Source organism: Salvia splendens, chromosome 5, assembly GCF_004379255.2.
Source record: "Salvia splendens isolate huo1 chromosome 5, SspV2, whole genome shotgun sequence".
Taxonomy (NCBI): Eukaryota; Viridiplantae; Streptophyta; class Magnoliopsida; order Lamiales; family Lamiaceae; genus Salvia; species Salvia splendens.
The window spans coordinates 16,404,256-16,419,360 of NC_056036.1; the positions used below are offsets into that span (position 1 = coordinate 16,404,256).

A 15,105-nucleotide genomic window follows, 5' to 3' on the forward strand; every position below is an offset into this window, starting at 1 on the left:
AACAAGAAGAAAAATGATGTTATTAGCAGTAATTCACATTTCCCTGTATGGAAAATGTGATCTATATTTTTGGAATCTTTTGAAATCATTAGAATCTTTTCCATTTTCATTATGCCTCAATCTAATCACCAACACGTATTATTATTGTGGCAGTGAATTTGTTGGCAGATTTTCAAGAGGGTAACATATCTCTTATAAGAGGCATTAGTCCAAGTTGTTGATAGATTAAGTGAAATCCATTTAAGTAGTGAATTTAAGGTAGGTGAAGAGTGGCAATCAATGTGATTTCTTTTGCACAGTTTTGATGGATGTATATGAAGAGGACCAAGCAATACATAAGCAATCTGCAGCTGATAGAACAAGACTACCACTGGTGTCCACCGAGAACAAGAATGGAGTCACTCGTTCGAGGTACCGGTCATCTTCCCCCACGAAACGCTGGACACCATCAACCTCAACTCATGCAACATCATCAAAGAGGGCTATATCAGCTGAAAGGAATCGACCCTCTAGACCATCATCACCGCGATCTCCATCAACCCCAATTCAGGATACATCTGCAGGATTGTTGTTGGCATCAAGAAAGGTAGCCGGCAACAAGATGCCAGAGGCCTTATGGCCTTCAACAACGCGGAGCCAGAATGTTTCTTTACAGCCTGATACATTTTTTATTCCTGTCAGTAAGAAAGAAAAACCAGTTTCTTATATTCCAGAAAGGAAGCAAACTCCACTTGAAGGTATGAGTTCTGCTGATCAATCTGAGAATTCTAAACCTGTTGATAGTTTGTATCCACGTATGGTGGACCAACATCGATGGCCAAGCACAACTGCCGGGAAAGTGTCCACTATCCTAAGCACAAGTAATGACATGTCTGATAAGCAAAGCCTGAATAAGATCACTGTTTCAAGTAAGACTATCAAAACTTCACCATCATCCCGTTCAGAAACAGGCTGCCGCCATTCTTACTAGAGGTGTTGATGTTGCTGATAAGACCAGCAAAACTTCATCTTTATTTCATCTGGAAACAGGTTCACCTTCCCATAGGAGACTAACTCTGGATGTTAGTGCTGCGCAGAAGAGAAGTACTGAATATCAAGATAGGAAAAACAAAACTTCATTGTTTCCCTCAGATGGCAATGATGTTCCAATTACAAGTATAGATTTAGCTGATAAGACAAGTAGAACTTCATCTTTGTTCCATCAGGAAACAAATACTCATTCCATCAGGAGACTACCTCTGGATGGCAGCCCTGTTCCAAATCAAAGTATATATTTGGTTGGTAGGATTAGGACTACAAAAACTTTATCTTCAACGTGTACAGAAACAGGTACACCTTCCCCCAGGATAGTATCTATGGATGGGAAAAGTAAACGTATGCTAGTATCTTGTTATGAGAATGGAAGAGAATTGGTTGATGAGTGCTCAGTTGATGATTTTTCAACACCAATTGCAAGGTCTGATTCTTCAAGTTCATCAGATAGAACACAGATGTCAAATGCTGCCGCGAAACATATGGCTGCTCCAGCTCTTGGATTGCTATCTACCGTGTCTAAATGGATCATTCCCACTCGAGGAAAGGCTGTCAATTCCTCTGGAGGATCCAGCCCTGCTCGGAAAAGACCATCCAGCCCTGCTCGGAAAAGACCATCCAGCCCTGCTTGGATAAGACCATCCAGCCCCACCAGGAAACTTCCGAGTGCAGCTTCAGTTTTTAGTTTTCTTACAGATATCAAACATGGAAAGAAGGCTAAGCACATTGAAGATGTCCATAACTTGCGCCTTTTATACAATAGACTCTTGCAATGGCGATATGCAAATGCTCGGAGTGATGATGCATTGCAATCTCAGAAAGTAAAAACGGAGGTATGCAGTTACCTTGTTGAGCTGTAGCAAGTTCTGAATGTTGCATCTATAGTTATAACCTCTTTATACTTTCCATAGTTGGAATAAATTCTATCATTCCCTTAGGCAGTCCCTATTTTTCAATTTAAGTTCATCATGCTTCTGTACTCCATTGCATAAAGTAAGATGTGCAGATATATAATTAATTTCATTCCTTCATGTCTTATTTTGTTTTAACTTCTAACAAACTCCTAGAAATTATAAGCTCCTTTTTTTATTTGGATGGTGCAGAAAGTGTTGTCCAGTGTGTGGATGGAAATTGTTGCTGTTTGGGACTCAATAATAGAGAAAAGGATTGAGATTCAGAAATTGAAGCTCAAGTTGAAGCTTTACACAATTTTGGACAATCAAGTAATGCATCTCTTATTTTGAGCATAATTCTAATGACAACGAAGCAGCTCGCTTCAGTTCTTTTCAATTTACTTAGATGCTACTGTTATTCTCTTCCATTTTCTGAAATATTTCATCGTATTAATTATCATCTGTTTTTTCTGTAATTTTCTACTGTAAAACTAAACAAGCATAGACTATATATTTCTCCTTAATCCCTTCATGTCATGTTGTTCTATACAATATACACGGCTAAGGATTTATGCCTTTTCTAATTCTTATACAAAATGTTCAGATTTGTGGACTTGAAGAGTGGAAATCAACTGAAATGGATCATATTAGCTCATTAAGTTGGGCCATAGAGGATCTACAAGCTGGCACAGTTCTTGTTCCGGTAATAAGAGGAGCAAGGGTATGTAGTGGACTACTTTCTATGGTAATTTATTTAAGAGCAAGGAACAACTACTTTGGTATAAGATAAACAACTTCACTATATCTAAATTTTCTAGGGTAGCATTCAAAAAATTAAGGAGGCTGTAAGCTTGGCTGTTGATGTGATGCAGGCAATGGGGTCCTCCTTACGTTCCGTACTCTTGAAGGTGATATATTGGGTTTTAATTAATTAACTTCTGTAGTTTACTCCAAGTGCCATTTAGTTGATCCATTTAGGTGCTTCTCATATCACACTTTATCCATTTTCTGGATGTTATGAAGGAACTCTTTTAGGACTCAGTAGTTGGTGCAAAGTATCACTCAAAGCAACAGCCTCAAGAATTGATGTTCCAATTTTGCAGGTTAATAGGATGCACTCCTTGGCATCTGACCTTGCTGATGTAGTAATAGAGGGAAGAGCTATCTTTGATGAATATGAATCATTGTTGATCTCCATAGCTGAATTACAGGTAGGAACAAGCATTGTGGTCAAAGGATTAATAATCCTATCATCTTCCTTTGTGTGTGCTTCTTATGTGTATAACATGATGAGACTCAGTGGTACTGCCATACTCATGCTCAGTTACAAAATAGTAGTCCAGTTCCGGTGAATAAATACGAGGATAACAGATACTATTACTTAGATGTTACTGTTTTCAATCTAGCATCAAATGAGTAATCTTGATTCTTGAAGATATGGCATTTTGTTTCCTGTTTTTTGTAAGTTGACCTCATGAAATAGCTGATGAGGTTGGAATTTATTTTGATAGGTGGAAGAATCCAGCCTTAGGACCCATTTACTACAGATGAAACCAGCTCGGAGCAATGATGAAACATCGATATATGGGTATTAAAACAGCTCTAAAGCTCTTGCATACAAGAATAGCTATGTAAGGACTCGAGCTTTTGTTATATGGGTGTTTTTTGTGCTCTTTTACTTGCCTTGCTTCAGTGTTATAGGTAGGTTAGAAAAATTCAAGTTACATTTATTCTTTTGTGTTGTTTGTACTTTGTTTACCTCCCTAAAACCAACCAAAGGGAAAATTGACACACAAGTTGAAATATACAAGGAAAATTACAGTGAAATTCTGATATTCATTATTTGTAAGTTTTATCTCAAAAATGAAAAGTTGAAGTGAGTAGTGAGGATAGTCATACTTTCTATACACATAAAATTGTTGTGATAAGTTATTTGGAACTCAACTCGGACCATATTAATAGCTTGGAGCAATGTTTAAAGTTATTGTTTACTAAAGTTTAAAAGTCTGGTCTTTGGATTATAAGATTCATTTATCACCTCATATTTCGTTGGCTTGGATGTAATAAAAAATCTAAGTACATCATAACATTTTCAGACAACACATTCTTACTTGAGGCAATGTATAAAAATTATAATTCCACATTACTATCTTTCATATATTTGATTAAAAGATTTAATTTTGTAACCCAATTTATTAAGTCATTACTCATATAACAAAGGTAAGTCAGAGTTTTATCCATCAATTTCATGCAAAGTGGGCAAGATAATTGTATAACACAAACACATGGTGTATTTATTATCTTAAAAAAACGCCTGTCATTTTATAAATGGATAAACAAAGAAATACACCACTAATAAGAAATTGAGATGGCAGGCTGACAATTTTTTATACGACACGATAATACGATACGGACCCGCACAAAGTTAACACGACTCGGACTTGCACGTTGATGATTTGGGTCCTTATAGGGTCGACCCAATAAGAACCCGAAGATAACGGGTTGGGTCGGGTTAGTGTTATACGTTAAGAAAAAAATAATTACTTTATATAAATTAAAAACTTATTAAACTTTAATTTTAGTTATTTTTATTGATTAAAAAATATTATACTTTATTTTTAATTAATTAAAAAATATTATATTTTAATTTTAATTAATTAAAATATACTATACTTTAATTTTATTAATTAAAAAATATTAATTAATTTTTTATGAATTTTAAGAAAATATGCTTAGATTTTATTAAAAATTAATTTTTTTAATTATTTAATTTTATTAGTTACATTTAATATTACTATACTTTAATTTTATTATTTTGATTAAGAAAATAATTATTTTAATTTTGTAATTTTTTATTTTATCGTGTAATATCATGTTTAAATCGTATAATAACATCATATTTTAGTCGTTATCGTGTCGTGTCAAGCTAACAAACTATCATTAATAGAGGGATGACTTTTTTTTTTGGTACACGATAACACGCACGAATCCTACACGAACCCGTTGGATAGAGACACGATAAGAACCTGATGATTTCAGGTTGGATTGGGTTGCGACACGATAAGGTTAGGTCGATAATGGATTGATCCGATAACGACCCAATCCGCACGATTTGACAACCCTCATGCTGCCCAACCTTTGACAGCCTATTAAAAAGCAACATGTTAAAGCTACTCCACAAATAAAGTTTCATTAATAAATCATTACCGATGAAACTTAACATTTTGTTACTCAATTTTCAAATTGTAAACCATAACAAATCGCGCTAATACAGTTTTAACCTTAAACCAAATCATTCTCTCCAAAGTCCATCCACAATGTTACCTAAAAAATTTCAGCCCCAACTTTATTTTTTAGATATCAAAAAGCTTTTATCAATTCAGTCACAATATATCCAAGCAATTAGCTCCTTTCAGATCAATTTTTACACTCAATTAGCTCCATTTCAGATCAATCCAGTCACAATAATTGAAAATTACATTAATTAAAATTGAAAAATAAATACCTATAAAATGCAATAGTTTAGATATTAAAAAATTTACTAAAATACATGTGGATCCATAGTGAGAGAAAATAAGTGATAAATAGATGGAAGTGGGGTATTTTAATAATAAAAAACAAAAAATAAAAATTACGTGGGATTGCAGCCGCGTTCGGGGCGGTTTGCTAGGAGGCCGCACTCTCGTTTTTCGTGCTACAATGTACTCCCTCTGTCGGTGAATAGAAGGCTCACTTCTTTTCGGCACGGGTTTTAAGAAATACTTAAGAACAGTGGGTGAAAGAAAGTTAGTGGAATATGAGTCCCACTTATATGTACTGTATTAATTTTAATGAAATTTGAATGTGTTGAGTTAGTGGAATGTGAAGTCTCTTTATCATTTATTCTCCCCCGTCTCAACTAAGTTTACTCTATCTTTTTTAATAAAAAACAAAACATTCAATCACTCTTATTTTATTCCATATCTACTTTGCTCTATTTTTATTTTTCCTACTTTATTTTTCTCTCATATTTTTTAACACAATTTCTTAATTTTCGTGCCCAAAAGTTATGTCTCAACTTAGTTGGGGCGGAGAGAGTAGTAATTATGAATCGAGACTCCTATTCATAGACGGACCAAAAAGAAAAAAAAAACGAGAATCCTATTAACAGTGGAGGATGGAGTAATTGTTGGGTCACGACTGCATTGTGAATGCCCTAATAAAATAATGCAACTAAAAAGTTAAAATGAACTTGCTCAAAATCAGTGTTGTACGGAATAAAGATGCATGTTAAAATGAGATGAACAACGCAACTCCAATGGCGTTAAGAGCCATTGCTAATCCAGGAGACAGAAACCGCTTGTTAAACTTGATCAATCAGTCGACCACTCTTTCTCACCTCAATCAGACCCATGCCCAAATCATTCACAATGGCCATCTTCGTGACAACTTCATCGTCACAAAACTCATTCAAAAACTCCTCGACTTCAAAGCTCAGGCGCAAGCCAAACTCCTCTTCGCCAACATCGACTCCCCCGATCTCTTCCTCTACAATGTCCTCATCAAAGGCCTCAGACACGCCCCCTTCGACTCCCTATCCGTATACAACACTCTTCTCCGGAAAACAGAGCTCAAACCTGATAATTTCACTTATTCCTTTGTTATCTCCGCTTTCTCGTCATTCTCATCGTCCGCGTATGAGAAAGTGGCGGTTTTGCTTCATGGGCACGCGTTGGTTTCTGGTTTTGGATCAGATGCGTTTGTGGGTTCAGCGCTAGTCGACGCCTACACCAAATTTTCCAAGATTAGGATTGCGCGCAATGTGTTCGACGAAATATCGCAGCCAGATACGGTTCTTTGGAACACGTTGCTATCCGGTTTGGTGAAGAATTCCTGCTTCGATGAATCGCTTGGGGTGTTCCGTGACATGATTTCGATGGCAGCGCGGCTTGATTCTACCACATTGGCTGTTGCGCTCTCTGCCGTGGCTGAGCTGCAACGTTTGAGAGATGGGATGATGGTGCATGCATTGGCTATCAAGGTTGGTTGCCATTTCGATAAGCACGTGCTTACTTGTTTGGTTTCTTTGTATTCGAAATGTGGGTGTGTCTCGACCGCTCGATTGTTGTTTGAGCTGATTAGGAGGCCAGATTTGGTTGCGTACAACGCGATGATATCTGGTTTTTCTTGTAACGATGAAGCTGAGAAATCACTGCAGCTGTTTCAACAACTGCTTTCATCAGAGAACAGGGTTAGCTCGAGTAGTTTAGTTGGTTTGATACCAGTTTTCCATCCGTTTGGTCGTTTGGATCTTACTCGAACCATCCATGGCTTCTGTGTAAAGTCTGGTTTTGCTTCCAATTCCTCTGTCTCAACTGCATTAACGACGGTTTACAGCCGGCTGAACGAGCTTGAGCTTGCTAGGGGCCTCTTCGATGAGTTACCGGAGAAGCCCCTAGCCTCATGGAATGCTATGATATCGGGTTATGCTCAGAACGGTGCCACAGAGAAGGCAATATCCCTTTTTCAGGAGATGCAGGAGCTCGATATTCGGCCTAATCCTGTCACGATCACCACTATTCTCTCGGCTTGCTCTCAGCTTGGCGCTTTAGGGTTGGGGAAATGGCTTCATCGTTTGATAAAAAAGGAGTCTTTATTGCCTAGCATCTATATATCAACTGCTTTAATTGACATGTACATGAAATGTGGGAGCATTGATGAGGCTAAGAGATTATTTGATGCGATGGATGAGAGGAATGCAGTGACTTGGAATGCCATGATCTCCGGCTATGGCCTCCATGGAGAGGGGAAGGAGGCGCTGAGGTTATACCGAGAAATGCAGGAGGCCGGGATCCCTCCAACAGGTGTAACTCATCTATCGGTTCTGTATGCTTGCAGCCATGCCGGTTTGGTGGAAGAAGGTGAAAGAGTCTTCCATTCCATGATCCATGTTCATGGATTTGAGCCCAAATCCGAGCACTACGCGTGCATGGTGGATATTCTTGGCCGGGGTGGGCAGCTGGAGGAAGCCGTTGAGTTCATAACCAAGAAGATGCACTTTGCACCCAGTCCTGCTCAGTGGGGTGCGTTGCTAGGAGCCTGTATGGTCCACAAGGACACTAAGTTGGCGCGCCTGGCCTCTGCTCGGCTGTTTGAATTGGATCCAGGAAACATAGGTTACCATGTTCTCCTCTCAAATATACACTCCACCAATAGCAACTTCTCCGAGGCTGCTTCTTTACGTCAAGTGGTGAGGAGGAGGGGGAAGACGCCCGGGTGCACCTTGATCGAGGTGAAGGGGCGGGCACATGTCTTCACGTCGGGTGACCGGTCCCACCCTCAGTCGGGGGAGATCTACGCAGCGCTGGAGCAAGTGATGGGGAAGATGAAGGATGAAGGGTATGTTGCAGAGACTGTGATGGCTTTGCATGATGTGGAGGAGGAGGAGAAGGAGATGATGGTGAAGGTTCATAGTGAGAAACTGGCTATTGCTTTTGGGCTTATGATGTGTAAAGATGGAGATGATGAGATTAGGATTATTAAGAATCTTAGGGTGTGTTTGGATTGTCATACTTTTACCAAGTATGTGTCTAAGATTAGTGGGAGGAAAATCACTGTGAGAGATGCCAATAGATTTCACCATTTTCAACATGGAGAGTGTTCCTGTGGAGACTATTGGTAACACAATTGTTTGGCTTCGTAGTTTGAGAATTTTTTATATTATAGTTATAGCAAATCTATGTTGTAATTTTGAAAATTCTGAGGGGAGGCGTTTTAATTTGATTAATATAATAGATTGATAAAACATAGGAGGATTGAGTATTTGAAGGATAATATGTTCAAACAAGCTGAAAAGTCGAAATTAATTAATACTATATCAAAATCTATCAAAGTAAATAGTGGATTATATTGCAATGTTTGCATCAATTTATCCTACCACTCAAAGTAATGCTCACTAATTTCATTGTTCAATTATATGCATCATTCCAAGCAAAAAGACACTGAGTAACTTGAGAAGATTAATGGATCCATAACACAGCTGATTAATACTACTACTATTTTATCCAACAGAGAAGATTCTGAGTGTTTTTGAGAAATTTTTCCATGCACTTCATCTGGATCGTCACTGCAACTTATCCAGAGTGTTTTTGAGGGTTTTTTTTCATGCAATTTTTATATATTTGTATTCTCGATCGAAGTTAGTAGGTACTTTATGGCTGATTTTAGTTTAAAACAATAAAATGAATGTTGTGATAGGTATTTATAAAATTTCCAATAAAAATTGAATATGGGCCAAGTAAAAGTAAAACAACCCAACTCCAGTAATGGGTATTGCAATTTTGATCGGAAAAATAGGTTAATTTGGGAGTGCAAATTGATATGCTAATATTGTACAGAAAAATATCGTACGCAATCCAATGTTTCCAATAATACCCTCCAAAAATAAGGGTTTTTCCTCTCTCCCTGTCCATATACACAAGGCACCCAACTCCAATGCCATCTTCTCTCCTCCTCCCAAATAGAGAGAGGAAAGGCAATAATTCTCTCTCTAAAATCTCCTCCTTTCCTATCTCTTCACGTATATACATCTGTATATATGTAAGAATTATAAATATCTATATATTTTACGCTCCGAAGCTTTGTGGCGGATTCAACTGCGCGGTGAATTTTGATTTGCGAGAGTTATGCAGGCTGATCAGACGTTTTTGAGCTTGAGACCAGGTGGCGGCACTCGTGGCGGAACCAGAGTATTCGCCCCACGCTTTGATTCATCGGCGGCTGCCAATTCCGATCTCCCCCTGCTGCGTCCCCATGGCGGCGGTGCTGCTTCCTTCACGGTCGGTGATTTTTTGCAATTCGGTGTCAGATCTAGCCTTTTTTTATTTCTTTCTACCTCTTTTAGGTCGATTTATTAATTCATCATCTTCTAGTGCATCTACAGACTAAAGATTTAAGCTTTATTACTGGTATACTGTGTTGTTATTTTTGTGTTTTTTTTTACCCGATTCGTCTTTTGGTGGTTTTGTATCTAAATCTGCCTTTTTTGAAAACCTTTTAGATTTCTGCATTAGGTTTTCAATGGTTTAGGGAAAAGATTTTTTTATAAAACTCCGTGTTGATCCTCGTGGCTTTCTTCTCATACTTTCCAAATTGTCTTCTGTTAAAATTTTTCTCCAAGATTGTGTTTAATTCAGTTTCAGTTCATGTAAAAAAATATGCGCCTGAGAATTATCGAATTATCTTTCCATTGAATAACCCAATGCTGAAGTATAAAAGGTTTTCAATTGTTTACATTTAAGAAAATATACACCTCAGAATTATTTGCATTGGTTTACATGCGATGCTTTACGCAGGGTTTGCATTTAATTTTATCTTTTGCGAATTGCTCTGGGGTTTTTGGTGTATTTTTCCCCAAGGAACCTCCTTATAGTGTTATTTTTCCTGTAAGTCTGGATATTTCAACACGGATTGAAGTTCCATTTTTGCATTTTCTTTACAAGTTGAAATCATTAAGTTGGCTTCTCTCACAAGGAGAGTAATTGCTGTAATTATATGTGCCTAAAAATGTGTAACTGAAGTGCAATTTTCAATTGCTTATTGTATATATGCTACTGCTACCAGTGTTTTTGTCAAGTAATTGGATCTCTTTTAGCAGTTGCATTGCATGTATACCTTTCCGGAAAGGGAATACTTGTTTTCATTTAGAATATTAGCAGTTCAGGTACAAGCAAATCCTGTCAGTAGTATAAACACGTATACCTGTCCCTTAGTCCGGCCCCATAATGTTATTTGTTCGTACGTTCTGTGGGTTCGTCATTTTTCTCTTCATTATTACTCTCTCATTCTATTAAGAACCAATTCTCTATGTAAACTACATGGAGCTCTAGAAAAAAAACTGTGGAATAATAGGACATAGTCATAATTGTTATTTCTCATTTATGCAAGTTTTAACTTTCTTTTCATATGCATTACAGACTGGAGAATCTCGATTTGATGGTCATGAGCGGATCCGTTACACTAGAGATGTGTTACTTAAGCTAAGGGAGGAGGTAAGGCTTCTTCTTGGTCTCCTTGTTCCTGAGTAAATAACCTATGGCTAGTTTACGGTGGTTTCTCATAACACATTGCACACATTATCCTTTCATCTCAACATTTAGTGCAAGATGAAGATATAGTTTCTCCTTTCTCAAAAATATATGAAATTAGTTTCTGCCTCTTCCAGTTTCTTAGCATGTGACTTTTGAGTGCTCCTTTTCCAGTCCCTACATGATTTTGGGTCTGTCATTACCTAATCAAGGATAGAGATGTACATTATTTGATGGATTTTAGCTGATATACAATCTAGTTTATTCGAAGCTTGCAATCTACTCATCTCAATCAACTATACTTAAGTGGGACTTCCTCCATGTTTGTCAATTGTTGTGCCTGTATTCATACATTTTCTGATTTTCTGTAGTGACATGGTTTTCTTTCTTGTTTGAGTTTTATGGTACAGATGAAAATTGTGTATTCTTCTTCCCTGTTTGTCAATGATTTTCTGTAATCTTCTGTAGGTTGTAACCATCCCAGAGAAAATTCTGAAAGTTAAACTAGAAGTTGAAGCTGAGTTTTATGGTACCGATGTGAGCCAGAGTCGTGCAGAAAGCAATGTTGTAAGTTTCACTATGAATAAGATAATCACTCTATCTCATTTGATACTTTATTCTCCTATTTAATTTATATCTAGATATACTTTGCAGTGTTGGGGTATAGTTACAATTTACTAGAGTATTATTTCGCCTGGTAACTTGACAATCCTATCTTATTTAAATTGATATAGATTCCTGATCAGCTCTTGAGCCGTTTCTCTGAGCTGGACAACCGTGACTGGCGTAATCGTTCTACACAGTTGCCTACTCCTGCAGAGGAGAGATCCTGGGAGTCAGCAAGAGACAGAGACATTAATGGCAGGTGGCAGCAAGACGAGAACCAGTACAATAAGCAAGATCAAACACAGTTTTCCAGATCACAGATATCTTCGAACCAAGGGGTAAGTACCTCTGATAATTTACTGTGTATTGTACTATAAAATTTTGAAACACAATAAGCAAGATCAAACTCATGTTTGTACTAATGTGATCTGAAGTTTGTTTTATTTCTCTAAGGGGGTTGTTTGTGTTGTTTATATAAAGAGGTTAAAAGAAGAATATTCCCTGTGGTTTGTTTCTTGGCTCCACTCTTTTAGGTTGTATATGTCATCTGTAGATCCCTCATGTATACCTAGTTTTCTCTCTTCTATTTCTCTTCCATGATTCCCCAGTTTGTCATATTAGGTGTGATAATAGGGGAAGCAGAGAGTTCATGCTAGTCATAATTAGATGCTTTGCAATTGTTTTGGGTTCTTTGTGAAGAAATTGAGTGTATTCATGTGCTGCCCCTGAAACAGGTTGCGCAGACTCTAATTAAGGCTGATGCACCTTGGTCTGCTCGAAGGGGAAATCTATCTGAGGTGGACCGTGTTCTAAAAACAGTGAAGGGGTAAAACTATTTTGTGCATGTTATATCTATCTGATGCATGTATATCTATCTTTTACTGTCCCTTTAATTTAAGAGACAACACTGGAAATAGTATAAATTGGTGTTTTAGGTTGGATTTTTGAATGGCTGGCTATATTTACTTGTGCCTTATCACTGTTTCTTTCATGCAGAATTTTGAACAAGCTGACTCCTGAGAAATTTGATATTCTGAAGGGTCAGTTAATAGACTCTGGGATAACAACTGCTGAAATTTTGAAGGTAAAAATATATTGATGCTGGTTGTTCTGTTATTCATCCTGTTGTTCTTGATACGCCATAATTTGTTTTTGCCTAAGAGCTTTTATTTTTGTCATCAGGGAGTTATCTCCTTGATATTTGACAAGGCTGTGCTGGAGCCGACATTTTGCTTCATGTATGCATTGCTCTGTTCAGACCTTAATGCGAAGCTTCCTCCATTCCCATCAGAGGAGCCCGGTGGTAAAGAGATTACATTTAAGCGAATTCTGTTGAATATCTGCCAGGAGGAATTTGAAGGTGCTGACAAATTGAGGGAAGAGGTCAGGCAGATGACTGCTCCTGAGCAAGAATTAGAGAGGAGGGATAAGGAGAGGTTAATCAAAATCCGAACGCTTGGAAATATTCGCTTAATTGGTGAACTTCTGAAACAGAAGATGGTTCCTGAGAGGATTGTTCATCATATAGTTCAGGTTTTCCTTTTATATCTCATATTATGCATGGCCTTTGCTGTTCTTTTATTGCAGAAGTTGACCTTTTTTCTCTTTAATATGTTTAACGTAGAATTGTTTGAGCAGGAACTCCTGGGACAGGACAGTTCAAGTTGTCCGGAGGAGGAAAATGTTGAGGCCATCTGCAAGTTCTTCAACACAATTGGGAAACAGCTTGATGAGAACCAAAAATCAAAGCGTATTAATGATACATATTTCAATCGCATGAAGGAGTTGGGAACACACCCTCAGCTGGCCGCACGGCTTAGGTTTATGATACGTGATGTTCTAGATACGCGTGCAAACAACTGGGTACCAAGGCGCGAAGAGGTAGCTTTCATAGCTTTTGATTCTCTTGTGCGATTTTCCTTTGGTTATATCTTATGTAGTTTGTGTTGTGATTTACTAGGTAAAAGCCAAAACCATTACTGAGATTCACTCGGAAGCTGAAAAGAATCTGGGATTACGTCCAGGTGCCACTGCTGGAATGAGAAACAGCAGAGCAATGGCAGCTGGGGGTCAAGGGGGTCTCTCTCCTACTGGCTTTCCAATGAATCGGCCTGGTACAGGTGGTATGATGCCAGGGATGCCTGGAGCAAGGAAGATGCCCGGGATGCCAGGAATGGATGACAATTGGGAGGTTCCTAGATCTCGAAATATGCCGAGGGGTGATGGATCAATGGCTCAGCCTCCTGCACGTGCTCAGCCTCCACTGGCAGGGAAGACATCATCGGTGAACCCACGATTCCTACCTCAAGGTACTGGTGGTTTCATCGGTATCAAAACTAGTGCCCTCTTGCAGGGTTCGGGTGCGCCTGCTCAGGCTCTCATTGTGGACCCTGTATCTCAAGCACCTGCTCCAGTTAAACCCATAGCTCAAGTTGCTGACAAGCTGTCGCCTCCAACTGCAAAATTGAGTCTTGACGATTTTAAGAGAAAGGCCAAATCGGTGATAGAGGAATACTTTAGTATCAGACTTCTCGGTGAAGCATTGGAATGTGTTGTAGAACTGAATTCCCCTGCATATCATTCTGAATTTGTCAAAGAAGCTATATCACTCGGATTGGAGAAAGCCCCACCTTGTGTTGAACCAGTTTCTAAACTTGTGAACTACTTGTTTGAGAAGAAGGCTGTTAATGCAGAGGACATCAGAACTGGGTGTCTTGGATATGCAGTGCTACTGGAAGATCTTGGCATTGATTTCCCAAAAGCTCCAGCTAATTTTGGTGAGATTATTGGGGAACTTGTCTTGGCAGGGGCACTGGAGTTCAAGGTCGTGAGGGAGATTGTGGGAAAGGTGGGTGATGACTACTTCCAAAAGGCCGTCGTGGTTGCTGTTATGAAGACTGTTAGCTCCGACCCAGCTGGGAAGGTGTTGCTGGATGCGCAGGCGTCTGATGTTGCTGCCTGTGAGAGCCTGTTGTAGAAGCGACGCGACTTGTAACCTCACAGATGAAATATGCTCTCTGGTGCTTCCGGCTGCCAACAGGTGATGTTGGTTGGGTGTATATTTTTTGGTTGAGGTCATAATAGTTGTATTAATAGAGGAAAAGTTTAGTTTATAAAAAGAGATTTTGGTTGTGCATTGTGGCTAATCAAAGGCCATAATTGCTCGAGAATGAAGGATTTCATAGTCTTTCTTGTTTTGTCATTAGTTTTTTCAGAAATGTTTATTTGGTCATGTTAAATTTTGTGAGATGATAATTTTATTTTATTCCAAGATATTTTCCATGCTTGTATTGGTGTTATCTTCTTATTATTATGTGAAATAACTAGACGAGTATTTGTGAACATATGGCAAAAAGAAACCCTTAATGATGTTAAATTATACTCTCTTCGTCCCCAATTAGGAGTCACTCTTTGATTGGGCACGAGTTTTAAGGAAGTGTTTGAATGTGTGGTGTAATGAATGGAGTTAGGTAGTGAAATGTGGGATCTCTTTGACTTTTTGTGTAACA

The 15,105-nt window shown here is 38.3% G+C and overlaps 3 protein-coding genes across 3 annotated transcripts; all 3 read left to right on the forward strand.

Annotated features, from left to right (window-relative positions):
- The first annotated feature begins 304 nt into the window (after nucleotides 1–304).
- Nucleotides 305–3,520, forward strand: LOC121803907 (AUGMIN subunit 8-like). Its single transcript, XM_042203480.1, has 7 exons — nucleotides 305–879; nucleotides 1,292–1,865; nucleotides 2,136–2,255; nucleotides 2,530–2,646; nucleotides 2,744–2,833; nucleotides 3,029–3,136; nucleotides 3,437–3,520. Exons 1-7 carry the CDS (start codon nucleotides 305–307, stop codon nucleotides 3,518–3,520), a joined length of 1,668 nt encoding a protein of 555 aa, XP_042059414.1.
- A 2,667-nt stretch (nucleotides 3,521–6,187) lies between these two features.
- LOC121802268 (pentatricopeptide repeat-containing protein At4g30700) lies at nucleotides 6,188–8,686 on the forward strand. The gene has a single exon (XM_042201895.1). The coding sequence runs from the start codon at nucleotides 6,205–6,207 to the stop codon at nucleotides 8,584–8,586; it is 2,382 nt and encodes a 793-aa protein (XP_042057829.1). The 5' UTR covers nucleotides 6,188–6,204; the 3' UTR covers nucleotides 8,587–8,686.
- Nucleotides 8,687–9,381: 695 nt separating this feature from the next.
- LOC121804858 (eukaryotic translation initiation factor-like) lies at nucleotides 9,382–14,882 on the forward strand. The gene is made up of 9 exons (XM_042204556.1): nucleotides 9,382–9,742; nucleotides 10,880–10,954; nucleotides 11,459–11,557; nucleotides 11,725–11,934; nucleotides 12,331–12,422; nucleotides 12,593–12,680; nucleotides 12,779–13,129; nucleotides 13,235–13,477; nucleotides 13,557–14,882. The coding sequence occupies exons 1-9, from the start codon at nucleotides 9,590–9,592 to the stop codon at nucleotides 14,571–14,573; spliced, it is 2,328 nt and encodes a 775-aa protein (XP_042060490.1). The 5' UTR covers nucleotides 9,382–9,589; the 3' UTR covers nucleotides 14,574–14,882.
- Nucleotides 14,883–15,105: the final 223 nt, after the last annotated feature.

Bases quoted from the DNA above. Each gene is read 5' to 3' on its own strand.
- LOC121803907 (XM_042203480.1), top strand. From the start codon at position 305: ATGGATGTATATGAAGAGGACCAAGCAATACATAAGCAATCTGCAGCT. The intron at 880-1,291 runs GCAAAGCCTGAA...TGGTAGGATTAG, and splicing joins AGTAATGACATGTCTGATAA to GACTACAAAAACTTTATCTT. The intron at 3,137-3,436 runs GTAGGAACAAGC...TTATTTTGATAG, and splicing joins TCTCCATAGCTGAATTACAG to GTGGAAGAATCCAGCCTTAG.
- LOC121802268 (XM_042201895.1), top strand. From the start codon at position 6,205: ATGAACAACGCAACTCCAATGGCGTTAAGAGCCATTGCTAATCCAGGA.
- LOC121804858 (XM_042204556.1), top strand. From the start codon at position 9,590: ATGCAGGCTGATCAGACGTTTTTGAGCTTGAGACCAGGTGGCGGCACT. The intron at 11,935-12,330 runs GTAAGTACCTCT...CCCCTGAAACAG, and splicing joins AGATATCTTCGAACCAAGGG to GTTGCGCAGACTCTAATTAA. The intron at 12,423-12,592 runs GTAAAACTATTT...TCTTTCATGCAG, and splicing joins GTTCTAAAAACAGTGAAGGG to AATTTTGAACAAGCTGACTC.